General features: G+C 40.4%; 1 protein-coding gene across 2 annotated transcripts in view; it reads right to left on the bottom strand.

Annotated features, from left to right (window-relative positions):
* INO80 (INO80 complex ATPase subunit) overlaps positions 1-17,635 on the bottom strand; it is a 145,181-nt gene that overhangs the window by 86,589 nt on the left and 40,957 nt on the right. For both annotated transcript variants that reach the window (XM_047766672.1, XM_047766673.1), the window contains exons 8-14: positions 11,009-11,062; positions 9,987-10,190; positions 6,518-6,713; positions 5,261-5,328; positions 3,228-3,437; positions 2,671-2,751; positions 1,749-1,844 (exon numbers count right to left, since the gene is read on the bottom strand). In XM_047766672.1, the coding sequence (XP_047622628.1) occupies positions 1,749-1,844; positions 2,671-2,751; positions 3,228-3,437; positions 5,261-5,328; positions 6,518-6,713; positions 9,987-10,190; positions 11,009-11,062 (909 nt within the window). The remainder of the gene's footprint in view (positions 1-1,748; positions 1,845-2,670; positions 2,752-3,227; positions 3,438-5,260; positions 5,329-6,517; positions 6,714-9,986; positions 10,191-11,008; positions 11,063-17,635) is intronic.

Raw genomic sequence — 17,635 nt, 5'->3', positions numbered from 1 at the left:
CCAGTGAAGGAAACATCAAAAACCTTAGTGATTTGGAGGAAAATTAAGACTTAATTTTTAGGGAGTTCCCGTCGTGGCTCAGTGGTTAACGAATCCGACTAGGAACCATGAGGTTTCAGGTTCAATCCCTGGCCTTGCTCAGTGGGTTAAGGATCCGGCGTTGCCATGAGCTGTGGTCTGGGTTGCAGATGTGGCTCGGATCCCATGTTGCTGTTGCTCTGGCGTAGGCTGGTGGCTACAGCTCTGATTAGACCCCTAGCCTGGGAACCTACATATGCCGCAGGTGCGGCCCTAAAAAGACAAAAGACAAAAAAAAAAGACTTAATTTTTAGGTCTCTTAATTGTCCGACGTATACTAAGCAGCAATAACAACAAAAAAGCAGAAAAAAAGATGAGGAGCTCCATATTTCATATGAAAAAAACTCTAGAGAAAACATTCAACAAATTGTCTTAGGATAATTTCACCTCCTTAGAAAGTTAAGAGTGAGTCAGCCAAGCTAAAAGCCATACATCTAATGTGCCTTGTAAGCAGTAAACTAAGTCTTTAATATAGCCACAAAGGTAGGGCTACAGACACATAGGTGCCCCAAAGTGGAAAATCCCAGACATGTCTCTATTTCTTACAAAGTATAAGCCAGAAAAACACCTGCCTCCCTCTTCTACCCTATCCCACGCTGCCTTAAACTGCAGGGAACCCATGATTATGGAGACCCAAAATCAGAGAGATCATGTCAATATCTCCTGACCCATAATCTCCATAAAAGCCTCCTCACCAGGCAACTTCATTATCACTATATTCCTTTAGGGACAAAACATATATTTAACTCATTTTCCCCCTTTTACTTGTGAATAATATAATAAATTCCATTCATTCTTTCTTATACCCCAGAAACTTTCCATAATTAAATCTCCATTTAAAACTTGCCCATACTTGATGCAACATACTTTCCTGCTGATCAATTTCTCAATGTCAATCCTTATCCACTGAATTAGTTAAAATCAATTTTTACACTATCTACCTTAAACATTACAATCTGGACCACGACTGAAGATATGGCTTTAGAGGGTCATGAAAACAGATTAACTATGAATATATTTTGGGGAAGGGGTGTGGACAATATCATAAATTATAGTATATGTACCTTGATATGATTTGTCAAAATCTACATTAGGCCAGCAAGGTAGATATTTTCTTTTTCTTTTTCTTCTTTTTTGTCTTTTTGTCACTTCTTGGGCCGCTCCTGCGGCATATGTAGGTTCCCAGGCTAGCAGTCGAAGCAGAGCTGAAGCTGCCAGCCTACACCAGAGCCACAGCAACGCGGGATCCGAGCCGCATCTGTAACCTACACCACAGCTCACGGCAACACCGGATCATTAACCCACTGAGCAAGGGCAGGGATCGAACCCGAAACCTCATGGTTCCTAGTTGGACTCGTTAACCACTGCGCCACAACAGGAACTCCATTTTTTTTTTTTTTTTAATTTTTTATTAACAGCAGTACAATCAGGAGCTACAATTCATGTGGTCAATGCAGCAAATTATTCGAAATGGATTTTGGCTTTCTCACTTATAAAACATAAGGATGTACTATGCTCTCTTACTGCTACCATTAGTAACTTTGATAGGAAATGTATGCAAAGTTATTTTGGAAAAAATGCAAGAAATTAAGTCATTAAGAGCAATTAAAGACAACAAAAAAGTCAGAAAGTTTAAAGTGCAAGAGAATTTCTGTTGGATTGATTTTTACCTTAAATTTAGGAACAAATCTAGTAAACTCCTGGTGCCAATTGTTAAGTGTAGAAGCAGGTGAAATTATTAAGAAAGGTCCCCAAATGTTCTCTCTCTGAAACAGAAAAAGTGGGTCAGCCAACTGAAGGAAAACTGAAAAAAATTTAATCCAAAATTATAGTTACCAAGAGTAGTTTAAGAATAGGAAGTGCATTATAAGAAGAAAACTGGTTCCTCTCTCTCATATCTGTACACTCAATATTCTAACTTTAAAAAAAATCCCATGTTAATAATAATGTAGGCAAGGAAGTTGCTTATACGCAACATGAGAAAAAAATACCAAGCACTTACTCCCACCCTTCCACCTTTTATAGGTCCTAATTTACAGCACTCACAAAGCACTTATGACATATTAATATGTGCTCTTTCCCTTACACTAAATGATCACAACAATCTTACTATTATGCAATTGGTACAGAGCTTTTTGCTTTTTTTCAAAATGCTTTCATGCATATCTTCTCACTTAATTCTCACAAAATTCATATTAGGAGATACCATCTCCACTTGGCCAAAGTAGAAACTAAATCTCAGAGAATTAAAGTGAAGTCAGGTCAAAAGAGGTTAAGTGAATTGTCCAAGTTTACACTGCTAGTAAGCAGAGTTGCGATGTGAACCCAAGTCTTCTGATCCAACTAACTGCAGTGTTTTTGCCACTACACTGGTGGTTCTCAACAGAAGTGGGAGGGGGGAATGAAAACACACATGCTCAAAACTTGTCTTGGTCTTTTTGAAAACCAAAATGTTTCACCAAGGCCTCAAAAAGGCCTTGAAGGCAAAGAGCAAGCCCTACAGAGTCTAGCAGTTCTTGGTAATGACTGATTCTCAACAGAAAATGAGAATCAAGAGAAAGGAAGATGAAAAGACTGTATGGAGCTACCTACCTCAGCCAGATGGGCCAGGAGGGCAATGCTCTGTACTGTTTTACCAAGGCCCATTTCATCTGCAAGAATGCCATTAATACCCTGGGAAAAAAAAAAAATACACATGGTCAACAGCTCTCACACTGCATTACACAGGGTTCAACTTACTGTCAGAAAGAACTAACCAAAATGTCAGATTTGTTCAAACAAAAGTGACTAGAGATACTCGGCTTCAGCACTATTACTCATTATTGTAAAGATTCCTTTTGTCACCTCCTTAGCTACAACTCTGAATCCTGACATATGAGACAAACGGCCCAAAGCTAGTTTTTCTGCTAATCTAATCCAGGCAACAGGTTTACAAAAACCACTTAAGACAAGATATATACATGATACAAATATTCTCCAACAAAATCTCCAGGTTAAAAATATAGAGACATCTTTCTGATTCCTGCCAAAGGAAAAAGGATGAAATCTAAAAGATTACATCTTATTCTCATTTCACAATACACTGAACCAATGACTTTAGAGAAACAGATAACAAAAGAGAGTAGGTATGACACAGTTCTAAAATTCACCTGTTCATAGAGATTTGCCAACCAATTCATGCCTTTCAGTTGATAACCTTTTAATTTGCCATTAAAAATTGTAGGCTGTGGAATATCCTCCCCAGCCCGTATAGATGGGTTTGCGAGGCTGTAACTCTCCCCAAACCCAGTGCCAGACTTGTTGGCTGCCCGTAGGGCAGCTGCTCGACTTTCTTTTGCATCTTCATCAAATGACCTTGTCTGCAAAATAAAAGTATATTGGAAGGAAAATAATTAAATTCAAGTAAAATTCACAATGACATTTTTAATCTATCTTAGTTGGAACAAACTTTCTAATATAATGTAATATATCATCTTATATAAAGCATAATATGGTTAACCCTTGAACAATATGGCTTTGAACTGTGTGTCAATTGATAGGTGAGGTTTTTTCACTAAATATGTACTACAGTACTACAAGATCCTACAGTTGGTTGAATTCATTGATGTGAAACCACAGATATGGAGGGCTAACTATAAATTTACATGCAGGAGCTCCTGACATAGCACAGCAGAAATGAATCTAAGAACCATGAGGTTGCCAGTTCGATCCCTGGCCTCGCTCACTGGGTTAAGGATCTGGCGTTGCCGTGAGCTCTGGTGTAGGTCACAGATGTGGCTTGGATCCCACATTGCTGTGGCTGAGGCACAGGCCAGCAGCTGTAGCTCCGATTTGACCCCTAGCCTGGGAACCTGTGGGTGCAGCCCTAAAAAGCAAAAAATAAATTTATATGCAGACTTCTGACTATGGAGTAGGTTGGCACCCCTAATTCCTAGAGTCCAAGGGTTAAGTGTACATTAAAGTATATTACTAATATTTTAAAATTAATTTAACTATTACATGCTTTTGACAGATATCAAGCCTTATTACACAATTGTTTTGTCAAAAAATTTATTAAATATTTGATATAAAATTCTTTAACTGGTTTGGGTTGGTAAGTAATAAGGTGAGTTTGTCTCTATCCTTGACTTGGACCCTGTCAAAGTTACACAGGGGCTCCTATATAATGTATTAAATTGTGTTCTCTTAGAGTTCCCCCTGTGGAACAGTGGGTTAAGAATCCAACTGCAGTGGCTCAGGTCACTACAAAGATGTAGATCTGATCCCAGCCGGGTGCAGTGGGTTAAGGATCCGCCATTGTTACAGCTGTGGCACAGGTCTCCACTGCAGCTCAGATTCAATCGCTGACCTCAGAACTTCCATACGCCACTAGTGTGGAAAAAAAAAAAAAAAAAATTGTATTTTCTTAATTTGATCCAACTGTAGTTTCTTCCTGATTGCATTAAATATCACTGTATCATGAATAAGCAAGTTATAGCTAAAGTGAAAGAAGGTGTTAACTTAGCAGTTTTAAGGCACAATACAGCTTTCTTAACAAGCAAGAGTGTAGCCTTTTTACTAAATAAGCATGAAGCACTTCCTACTGTATTAACCATGATTACTAAGGAGGACAAAAAACAGACAAACCATCTTAGCTTCAATCAACACATTCCTAAAACAAGTGAATGCTCATTTCTCATCTTTCCTCAAGTATTTCTACTATTATTTTATTTTATTTTATTTTGTTTTTTGTCTTTTGTCTCTTTTTTTGTTGTTGTTGTTGTTGTTGCTATTTCTTGGGCCGCTCCCGCGGCATATCGGGGTTCCCAGGCTAGGGGTTGAATCCGAGCTGGAGCCACCGGCCTATGCCAGAGCCACAGCAGCGCGGGATCCGAGCCGCGTCTGCAACCTACACCACAGCTCACGGCAACGCCGGATTGTTAACCCACTGAGCAAGGGCAGGGACCGAACCCGCAACCTCATGGTTCCTAGTCGGATTCGTTAACCACTGCGCCACGACGGGAACTCCCCCTACTATTATTTTAAAGTAAGTAGAGACATAGTCCCCACCCAACACGGACATATACACACATACACGTTCATCAATGTTTTTAATTGAAAATATGATTAAGACTAAAGGAAGACCAAGTAAAAGGCTGTGGGGTATTTCCTGGGCCCATTATAGTTCATTTTTAAGACTCACCCGAGCTTGATGAATATGGTAAGCATTTTCAGCATTCTTCAGGGCCTGGGCTTTGAAATGGTTACTATCTGAAAAGGAAAACATGTAGGTTATCACACCTCATTAACTGATCTCCTTCAGAAATGTACACTAGCACATTCTACTTGTCCCTAGGTTCACAGAAGGAAAGGGAGGAGAAAGCCTCAAATTACCTGACAGAGGTAAAGACCTACAAGTGGCAATGGAAGAAGAGGGCTGCCATGGTCTCTAGAAGCCAAAGCCAGGTCACAAAAACCAACAAAAGACTGAGCTCCAGTTTCCTAATCCTGCGTTTCTTGAACAAAGCAATGCCAAAACTGTAATATATTTATACTGGATGAAACTATTCCAAAAGAAGAATAAAGAATGTATAAATCCCAATATATTCTGAAGCACTCTCATTTTCTCTTATTCAACATGATCTTAACAACTATTCTCTGTGAAATTCCTCCCTCCCTGTGTAGTCACACAAATACCAACACTAAACAGTCTCTTCTCATGTTTGACTCACATCACCAAGAATCCTGTTATACAAGAGATGATTTTCCCTGCTGAGATATATTCACTAAATTCTTCTGGATTGATACCTTTGTTGCTACTAACAAATCAAAACATAAGCTATTCCCAAATCTGCATGACCATATCACCACACCCTTTCCTTTTCAAATTACTTTTTTTCATTTTTTGGCTGGCTGCAGCATGTGGAAATTCCCAGGCCAGGGATCAAACACGAGCCACAGCAGTGACAATTCCAAGTCTTTAAACCTCTGAGCCACAAGGGAATGCTGAAATTCTTTAATAAAAATTGTTTTATCTGCTTGTTATATAGAAATATTCACTTTCCTACTCCAAAAAATAAACCCACCTTTTTGATCAAAACTTGCAAGAATTGGAGTTCTCTCCATGGCGCAGTGGTTAATGAATCCAACTAGGAACCATGAGGTTGCGGGTTCGATCCCTGCCCTTGCTCAGTGGGTTAACGATCCAGTGTTGCCGTGAGCTGTGATGTAGGTCGCAGACACGGCTCGGATTCCACGTTGCTGTGGCTCTGGTGTAGGCCAGCAGCTACAGCTCCGATTTGACCCCTAGCCTGGGAACCTCCATATGCCGAGGGAGCGGCCCAAGAAATGGCAAAAAGACAAAAAAAAAAAAAACTTGCAAGAATTAATGATTAGTATAACCTGGGACAAGAAAATATTCCGGTTACCTCCTTCCTTTATCTCCTGATTTAGGACTCACCATAATCCTCTTGTGCGATGTTAACTACCACTCCTCCACCAATATCAATTTGTCTCTGCATAGAACTATCTTCCAGCTTCCTTAAGATTTCTTCCTGGATCCCATCATGACCCATGTCTCGTTTTCGACTCATGAAGTGGGCATACAGTTCTGTCTGGGTGATTAGGAAGTTCAGTTTTCGCTGTTGTCTCTTGGCCTACAGGGGAAAAAAGCTGAATGTGAAAAGAGAGTCAAAGCACCAATCACATACAACTGCAGTCAAGAGAATCCACTAAACCTACACATAGTTTGCATACAATTCCTTTACAAATTCTCTCTACAAAGGTACAAACTGCTGAGTTTCCATCATGGCTCAGCAGAAACAAATCTGACTATGAATCATGAGGTTGCATGTTTGATCCCTGGCCTCCTGGCTCAGTGGGTTAAGGATCCGGCGTTGCCGTGAACTGTGGTGTAGGTCACAGATGCGGCTCGGACCCCGAATTGCTGTGGCTCTGGCGTGGGCCGGCAGCTATAGCTCCAATTAGACCCCTAGCCTGGAAACCTCCATATGACGCAGGTGCGGCCCTAGAAAAAGACCAAAAAAAGGAAAAAAAAAAGGTACAAAGTGCTAATGAACAATAAGTCAGTGATACTGAAAGCAAGGAATAATCTTCACTTATAGTCTAATAAAACCTATGTTTTGGAGTTCCTGTCACGGCGCAGTGGTTAACGAATCCGACTAGGAACCATGAGGTTGCGGGTTCGGTCCCTGCCCTTGCTCAGTGGGTTAACAATCCGGCGTTGCCGTTAGCTGTGGTGTAGGTCGCAGATGCGGCTCGGATCCTGCGTTGCTGTGGCTCTGGCGTAGGCCGGTGGCTACAGCTCCGATTCAACCCCTAGCCTGGGAACCTCCATATGCCGAGGGAGCGGCCCAAAGAAATAGCAAAAAGACAAAAAAAAACACAAAACCTATGTTTTGCTCTCCTTTACAATATAAAATCTTTTTTCCACTAGGCTTCTGTATAAAATTCTTATTTCTTTACTACATTACTTTTCTCTACTGGCAGTGAGATACCATCTAAATTCAAACAATACATTTTACTTCATAACTTGGGTAGTAAGTACATGTGTACATATTTATTATTCCTAAAAACATAAATGTGTCCAAACTCTTCTAACACCAAAAGTCAAAGTAAGTAACGAAGAGCTGTGAATTACCATGAAAGTCAATGCAGGAGGTATCTAAGAACAAGTGCATGAAAAAAGGAAAATGTTCCCCCAAACAACCTACTGTTCATCTGTGATGATAGCTACAAAATGTGAATATAGATCAAATACACACACAAATACATATACTTTTTTTAAATATGAGAGAACTAATAAATTTAAAGTACCTTTGAAATAATCTGGTAAGAAAAATATTCAGTTTCAATAAAAATCATTCTTCAAGAAAAACGATAAAATGAGTAAGCACATGATCCAAAAGATTGAATAATATGAAATATCTCACACACAATAAGTAGTAAATCAGTCATTATTTTGTATGAAATGTTTTATAATAAAATTTATATGAAGTAGATACTTGATTTATCTTTGACTCCCCCCACCTTCACAAAAGAGAAACAACAATAAAATAAGGAACATGGCCAAGCAAGGACATAAGATTTTTCTACTTAAGGTTTTATAACACTTTAGCCAGATTCAGATTAGAAGAAGATCTGAGGGTTTGAGAGAAAACCGTTAATTTCATAATGGATACAGATGTCCATGTTCTAAAGCTAAAGAACTGTCAAGAAAATGTTTCTAGGAGTTTCCGTCGTGGATCAGTGGTTAACGAACCCAACTAGGATCCATGAGGGTGCGGGTTCGATCCCTGGCCTTGCTCAGTGGGTTAAGGATCTGGCGTTGCTGTGGCTGTGATGTAGGCTGGCAGTTGTACCTCAGATTGGACCCCTGGCCTGGGAACCTCCACATGCTGTGGGTGTAGCCCTAAAAAAAAAAAAAAAAAAAGGAAAACCTTTCTAAATTAAAACAAAAAATAATAACATTTCCTTTCACCTTAAAGAAGTTAACTACTACATGTTTAAATAAACAAGGCAAATTAAGGGAACAAAGATCTGTCAAAAATGTTCTGTTTCAAAAATTCATAGAAATTCCCATGCAGCACAGCAGGTTAAAGATTTGGCATTGCCACAGCTGTGGCAAACATAGCAACTGCAGCATGGGTTGAATCCCTGGCCCAGGAACTCTCAACATGCCAAGAGTACAGCCAAAAAAAAAAAAAAAAAATTAGAGAAAAAGATACATAAGTTGATATGATCACATAGATGAAACTCTCATCAGTTAGCTATCAATATAATTCAGAGAATGTCTCACAAACCTAGATCATTAGCCAAGCCACGTACAAAACTTCAAGATCTTTAACTCTCAAATGCCTCTAAACTAAGTGAGCAAGTGTTTCCAAAAGCATCAAAAGTTTACCAAGTCAATAACATGTTGATCTTGCATGCAAAGACACAAGTCACCTGGCGACTTAGAGAGAACTGGGCAAAATCCATATTCCCCCTCAAAGTATGAGACTGGAGGAGAGCAAGAATTCAAAAGTCTTCATAGTTCGACTTTGACAGGAGGACTACCTATACTTGAAAGAAAACATCCAATCCTTGATTCCCTTTCTTCCCCAGACCTGAACTTTCCTTTCCCTCATCCCAATGAGTTTACCAATGGCAACACAATGACTTTGTCCTCTCAATCCCTCCTCTTGCTTCCCTGAAACATATACTCAGCCTACATCAGTTGATGTTAAGCTTAGCAAGAGAAGTGACTACATAAAACAGCAAAGTAGGTGGGAGGTGGGTCTCAGAAAACTGGGCTAGTTGTCCATTGGCTCTGTCTGGCAACCAGCCTCAATCTTCCAGCAAATCAAAATTATAACTAGCATCTGAAACTAAGCTAAGATAAACTATAAGCTGTTTTCTTACATTCATACCTTTTACTTATTTATTTTTGTTCCTCCAGAAACATACAAAGGAATAAGGCTACAGGGAACAGAGGAGTTCCCACTGTAGCACAGTAGGTTAAAAATCCTACTGTGGACTGGGTCACTACAGAGGCACAGGTTTGATCCCTGGCCCAACACAGTGGCTTAAAGGATCTGGCATTGCCACTGCTGTGGTGTAGGTCACAGCTGCAGCTTGGAATCGATCCCTGGCCTGGGAACTTCCATGTGCCGCGGGTATGGCCATTAAAAAAAAAAAAAATAGAATGGAGGAAATTAGCACAGAAGAAGAGCAGTGAGGGCCAGGGAGAGGGCCTTACTAAAAGAATAAAAACAGAATTGATATAATGGACTAAAATCACTATATTCAAAATTATATCTTAAAATATCTTTCAATGATTTCACTGATTAGATTTATAATTTATGAAATATAATCTCTGGATATGGCTGCAGCAATTATGGCTTTCAAATTTCATGATATTGCCCTACCTCTCGCATTTCCTCATCCAACTTCCGCTGCTCCAAGGCTTCCTTCTCTGCACGTTTTCGGTGTTCCTTTTCCACCTTCTCATACTTTTTCCAATACAGAAGCATCTCCTTGGTGAGGCGGCGGGCACGAGGTAAGGTCTCCTTACAATTTTTCTGGGCCTGCAGGGCAGCTCGACGCACCTCCTTCATGCACTGGTGGGCAAGCTACAGAGGACAACAGTGTTACCACAATGGAGAAGGACCCAACACAGGGCCAATTCTCCTTGAGCTCTAAACTACAGCATACCTCAATCTGTTCAGGGCACACGGTCCTCCTACGGCCACATCTCTTTCTCCCCTAATCTGATTAATGTCCCTGTACAGTACTATGAGCCAGTCCCAGACCACAAAGTACTATCAGGGATGAGAATATACAGACATACTGCCTCAAAAGACCAAAAAAAAGTATAATAACCTCAGATATTCTGGGAAGTTCTGAAGTATTATCACACACATTAATAATAATAGCTGTCAATGCTTATTATATGCTAGGCACCACTCTAAGCTTACCATATATTAAACTCATTCATTCTCCACAAAGCCCTATAAAGTTGGTATTATCATCCTCATTTTATGTATAGATGAGGAAATGAGGATGAGTAATTAGCCCAGGGAAACATAACTAGTAAGGTCACCTCATCTAATCTCCTAACAATACTCAAAGAAAACATGTTAATCTCCTCTAAGGGAAGGTATTAATATCATCATTTCTTAGATGAAGAGACTGAGCACAAGATGATTCTATGATTTGCCCAAAAAATTAGAGTGGGGTACAGTCTTAACCCAAAAAGGTATGAAAACTAGAAATGTGAAAAAGAGCAATTTTATTTACAAAATAGATTGAGAACATTCAAAAAATCTCTTTAGGACTATTCAATTCATTATCAACAGGTCACAAGAGACAAGGGAACCAACCAGAGACCTAAATAACAAAAACATTATTTCAACAAAACAAAATGGGAAATACAAAACTATAATCTTACCTTGCGGCTATTAGTAAGAAACAGGTTACGAGCTGAAGCTTTCTGCTTGTTGGCCTAAAATATTTAAAACAATATTTCATTTAGAATTCCTTTCTGAAATAAGAGTGTGTAGACTAGCATTGTCCTTTATTTACGTTGAAAATTAAAAAAAAATAAAACATCAAACCAAGCATATTCAAAACACATTACTTCTAAGAATCCTCCAAATGTACCAACTCAAAACCACAAGTAAAGCTCCTAAAACCCCATTAAAAAGAAAAAGCTGGTGTTGTGGTTGCATTCAAAAGAGTCTTCTGTATATTTCTGGAAAGAATTAAGTTATATTTAAGGCTTAAAGTGGACTAAGAAAATATAACAATGCACCTTTACCCTAGTACCATCCTGATTAAATATTCTGCTCTCTAGGGCCAATCTGCAAAGAAGCTAAGACAGCAGGGCACTCAGACAAAGAAATACTTAGAAGAAAGGTAAACTACCCTCCCAGTTTGTGATATTAGCCCCATCTCCAGCCAGGGCAAACCCACGGCCACTAGTACTTAATTTATGCCACCACTTGACCTCATTTTCACCAAAAGATCCAAGGCAGGCTAGCACAAGATGACTTAGTAGCCCACAATCCAGTCTTCCACTTCAGTCAGGAAAAAGAAAAAAAAAAAAACAGCCTTCAATAAAGAAACCTGATTTCCCATGATGGTCCATTATTTGATGTGGGAGAGAAGAGTCAGAGCTGAGTGGCTCTCTGACTATTAAAGAGCTTTTCCCCCGATTTCTAAAGAAACAATGAGTTCAAAGTAATACAAAGGGCCTGAAAGCCATTTCTATAATATTGCCACCTCAGACTATCTGCTTAAAGGAATTTTAGGCCTTTTATCAAAAACTTTCTCTAATTCTTAAGCAGCTACTGTCACTTTAAAGGATAAGAAACTCAAATATTCCCACTGAATTCCTCATCATCAGAAGTGCATCACCTAAAGCCTCTTCGCCAGGTATGAAGCAAGCTTTTCTGTAACTTTCCCCATTAAGAATGTTCATACAAACTCAATAGGCACATGAAAAGATGCTAACCACTAATCAGATGTGGTATATAAACATGTGATACATCTAAACGATGGAATATTAGCCATAAAAAAGAATGAAACAATGCCACTTGTAGCAACATGGATAGACCTGGAGATTTTCAAACTAAGTGAAGTAAGTCAGACAAACCCAAGTATCATGTGATAGCACTTATATGTGGAATCTAAAAAAAAGATACAAATAAACTTTTTTACAAAATAAGAAACAGACTCACAGACAAAACAAGTTTATGGTTAGCAAGGGGAAAGGTGTGGGGGGATGAATTAGGAGTTTGGGATTAACATATGTACACTACTACACATAAAAGATAATTAATAAGGACCTATACTATATGGCACAGGGAACTCAATATTCTATAAAACCTACATGGGAAAATAATCTGAAAAGGAATGGATATATATGCTTATGTATAACCGAATCACTTTGCTGTACACCTGAAACTAACACAACATTGTAAATCAACAATATTATATTTTAAGAGTTTTTTGAATATTAAAAGAATGTTCATATAAGTCAATAGGCACACGAAAAGATCAAAATCACTAATTATCAGAGAAATTAAAATCAAAACAAAAATCATACATCACCTCACATTTGTCAGGTGAGGACAAAAGGACAACAAATGTTAGGAAGGATGTGGAGAAAAGGGAACCCTTGTTTGCTGTTGGTGGGAATGAAAACTGGTGCAGCCACTGTGAAAAGAGTATGGAAGTTCCTCAAAAAAAACTGAAAACAGAACTACCATATTGTTTAGCAATTCCACTCTTGGTTATATATCCAAAGAAAATGAAAACAACTAATTTGAAAAGATACATGCATCCCAATGTTCATAGCAGCATTCTTGACAACAGCCAAGATATGGAAGCAACCCAAGTGTCCAATAACAGATGAATGGATAAAAGAAGATGTGATACTGACACACACACACACACACACACAAGAATATTAGCCATAAAAAAGAATGAAATTGTGCTATTTGCAGTAACATGGATGGACCTGGTAGATATCATGCTTAGTAAAGTCAGACAAAGACAAAGACAAATACTGTACACTATCACTTATATGTAGAACCTAAAAAATAAAACAAATGAGTGACTACAACAAAACAGAAACAGACTCATAGATATAGAGAACAAAATAGTGGTTACCAGTGAGGAGAGAACAGAGGCGGAGCAAGATAAAGGTACAAACTACTATGCATAAAAAAATAAATAAGCAACAAGGATATATTGTATAGCAAGGGAATTTAGCCAATATTTTATAACTTCATTTAATTATCATTTTTTTCCTTTTTGGCTGGACTGTGGCAATCCCAGGCCAGGGATTGAATATTAGCCACAGCCATACCAATGCTGGATTCTTAACCCACTGCTGGGGATTGAACCCATGCCACCAAAGAGACAACACAGGATCCTAACCCACTGTGCCATAGCGGGAACTCTTTTTTTTTTTTGCCTTTTCTAGGGCTGCTCCCGCGGCATATGGAGATTCCCAGGCTAGGGGTCCAATTGGAGCTGTAGCCATTGGCCTACGCCAGAGCCACAGCAACGCGGGATCTGAGCCGCGTCTGCAACCTACACCACAGCTCACGGCAACGCCGGATCGTTAACCCGCTGAGCAAGGGCAGGGACCGAACCCGCGACCTCATGGTTCCCAGTCGGATTTGTTAACCACTGCGCCACGACGGGAACTCCTAAAATAATTTTAAATGTACTATAATGTACAAAAATTTTTTTTAGGGCCGCACCCCTGGCATATGGAAGTTCCCAGGCTAGGGATCCAATCAGAGCTGCAGCTGCTGGCCTACACCACAGCCACAGCAAAAAGGGATCTGAGCTGCATCTGCAACCTACACCACAGCTCATGGCAATGCCAGATCCTTAATCCACTGACCGAGGCCAGAGATCCAGCCTTCGTCCTCATGGATACTAGTCGGGTATATTACCACTGAGCAATAAGAGGAACTACTTAAAAATTTTGAATCACAGAGTTCCCGTCGTGGCGCAGTGGTTAACGAATCCGACTGGGAACCATGAGGTCGCGGGTTCGGTCCCTGCCCTTGCTCAGCGGGTTAACGATCCGGCGTTGCCGTGAGCTGTGGTGTAGGTTGCAGACGCGGCTCGGATCCCGCGTTGCTGTGGCTCTGGCGTAGGCCGGTGGCTCCAGCTCCGATTTGACCCCTAGCCTGGGAACCTCCATATGCCGCGGGAGCGGCCCAAGAAATAGCTAAAAAGACAAAAAAAAAAATTTGAATCACAATGTTATACACCTGAAACTATTATAAATCAAGTATACTTCAATTTAAAAAAATGCTTATATATACACTCTCTTTCCAGAAATACAGAGAAAAATAATTGTTAAGTATAGCAGCGCCATCATACTAAGGGATCAAAGCTAGTATCACCAATACTGGAAGAGATGTGTCCAGTGCCTCCTGATGTGATATACCAAGAATATAATCACTACTCTAATAATCCTGCCAAAAACTCGTAATTCAAATCTAATCACAAGGAAACATCACATCAATCCAAGTACGAAAACATTCTAAAAAAATAATGTACTCTTCAAAACAGGTGTTGTGAACGATGAACAAAAATGATGATTGTTTCAGAATAAAGGAGATTAAGGAGATGTGACAACTAAATGCAACATGTGCCTCTAGATTGAATCAGGGCAGGGCCAGGGGGAAGACTATAAAGGACATTTCCCAAACAACTGATAAAGTAGGAAAATAGCCTGTGGGTCAGGTAACAATTTTTATAACTGCACTGCAGTTATATGTGAAAGGATTTCCTTTCTCTTCAGAAATACATACTGAATTATTACAAGTAAACTCAGCACAAAATCTCAAACTAATCTTCAAAATGGGTTAGGAAAAATGTATGCACTTATGTACCAAAGCATATTAGGAAAACAATTGCTAAATATGAGTAAAAGATAGATGGCAGTTCCTTGTATTATTCTTGCCATACATTTTTATTTTTTATTTTATTCTTAAAAAAATTTTTTTTGTCTTTTTGCTATTTCTTGGGCCACTCCCGCGGCATATGGAGGTTCCCAGGCTAGGGGTCAAATCGGAGCTGCATCCTCTGGCCTACGCCAGAGCCACAGCAATGCGGGATCCGAGCCGTGTCTGTGACCTACACCACAGCTCACAGCAACGCCGGACTGTCAACCCACTGAGCAAGGGCAGGGACCGAACCCGCAACCTCATGGTTCCTGGTCGGATTCATTAACCACTGTGCCACGACAGGAACTCCTCTTGCCATACATTTTTAAAAGCTTTTTGTTCTGAACAAATTTTATTTATTTTTCATTCCAGTTAATGCACAATATTCTATTAGTTCCAGGTGTACAGCAGTAATTCAGTATTTTTATTTGGGGGGGGGCTTTTTTTTTTTTTTTGGCTTTTAGAGTCGAACCTGCAGCATATGGACGTTCCCAGGCTAGAGGTCGAACCGGAGCTGTAGCCACTGGCCTACGCCACAGCCACAGCAACGTGGGATCCGAGCTACATCAGCGACCTACACCACAGCTCATAGCAACACCGGATCCTCAACCCAATGAGCAAGGGCAGGGATCGAACCCGAGTCCTCATGGATGCTAGCTGGGTTCGTTAACTGCTGAGCCATGACGGGAACTCCAGTGATTTAGTATTTTTAAAGATTATACTCCATTCAAAGTTCTTACAAGACAATGGCTATAATTCCCTCCACTATACCACAGATCCTTCTTGCTTATGTATTTTATTTGGACCCACCTATGGCATACAGATGTTCCTGGGCCAGGAATCAAACCTGAGCCCCAGCAGTGACAATGCTGAATCCTTAACTGCAAGACCACCAGGAAACTCCTATTAGTAGTTTGTATCTCTAAGCCCCTACACCTAATTTGCCCCTCCCCCCTCATTCTCTCCTCTAGTGACCACTAGATTTGTTTCTCTACATTCGTTTTACTCTTTAGATTCCACATATAAACGTTAACATACAGTATTTGTCAGGAGTTCCCACTATGGCTCAGCAGGTTACAAACCCGACTAATATCCAAGAGGACATGGGTTCCATCCCTGGCCTTGTTCAGTGGGTTAAGGATCCAGCATTGCCATAAGCAGTGGTGTAGGTCACAGATACAGCTCAGATTTGGCATTGCTATGGCTGTGGCATGGGACAGCAGCTACAGCTCCCATTCAACCCCTAGCCTGAGAACTTCCATATGCCTCACGTGAGGGCCTAAAAAACAACAATAGAAAACAGTTTTTGTCTTTTCTGTTTGACTTATTTCACTATGTATAATATTCTCTAGGTCTATACACATTGATGCAAAAGGCAGCCTTTCATTCCTTATTATGGTTGAGTAATATTCGCTGGATATATATAATGCATCCTCTTTTTTTTTGTCTTTTTTTGTTGTTGTTGTTGCTATTTCTTGGGCTGCTACCGCGGCATATGGAGGTTCCCAGGCTAGGGGTCGAATCGGAGCTGTAGCCCCCGGCCTATGCCAGAGCCACAGCAACGCGGGATCCGAGCCGCGTCTGCAACCTACACCACAGCTCACGGCAACGCCGGATCGTTAACCCGCTGAGCAAGGGCAGGGACCGAACCCGCAACCTCATGGTTCCTAGTCGGATTCGTTAACCACTGCGCCACGACGGGAACTCCTATAATGCATCCTCTTTATTCTCTCATCTACTGATGGGCACTTAGGTTTTTTCCACCTTGGCTTTTAAATAGTGTTGCTATGAACACTGAGGTGCATGTATCCATTTTTTGTTACGGCCACAGCTTTGGCATATCCAAGTTCCGGAGGTTAGGGATCGAAGTGGAGCTGCAGATGCTGGCCTAGGCCACAGCCACAGCAATACTGGATCTGAGCTGCATCTGGGACCTACACCGCAGATTATGGCAATGTCAGATCCTTAACTCACCGCGAGGGGCCAGAGATCAAAACTGCATCCTCACAAAAACGATGGCGGGTTCTTAATCTGCTGAACCACAACAGGAACTCTGTATATACCTTTTTGAATTAGCGTATTTTGTTCCCTTTGGAATAATGCCCAGGAGTAGAACTGCTGGATTATAGGGTAGTTCTACTTTTAGTTTTTTTTGGGGGAATCTCCAAATTGTTTTCCATAGTGGCTGTACCAACTTATATTCCCACCAAAAGTGTAGGAGGGTTCCTCTTTCTCCACATCCTCTTTAACATTTGTTATTTATGGTCCTTCTGGTGACAGCCATTCTGATCGGTATGAGGTGATAACCCATTTTGTGTGTGTGTGTCTTTTTAGAGCCAACCCCACAGCATATGGAAGTTCCCAGGCTAGGGGTCAAACTGGAGCTGCAGCTGCCAGCCAAAACCACAGCCACAACAATGTGGGATCTGTACCTCATCTGCAACCTATACCACAGCTCACAGCAACACCAGATCCTTAATCCACTGAGTGAGGCCAAGGACTGAACCCGAGTTCTCATGGATACTAGTCGGATTCGTTTCTGATGCACCACAATGAAAACTCCTACCATTTTATTTTAATTTCCTGTACTGTCACCTATA

This window comes from Phacochoerus africanus, chromosome 2, assembly GCF_016906955.1.
Source record: "Phacochoerus africanus isolate WHEZ1 chromosome 2, ROS_Pafr_v1, whole genome shotgun sequence".
Lineage (NCBI taxonomy): Eukaryota > Metazoa > Chordata > Mammalia > Artiodactyla > Suidae > Phacochoerus > Phacochoerus africanus.
Note: the sequence above shows the minus strand (reverse complement) of the source record. Positions and strands in the feature narration are given on the sequence as shown.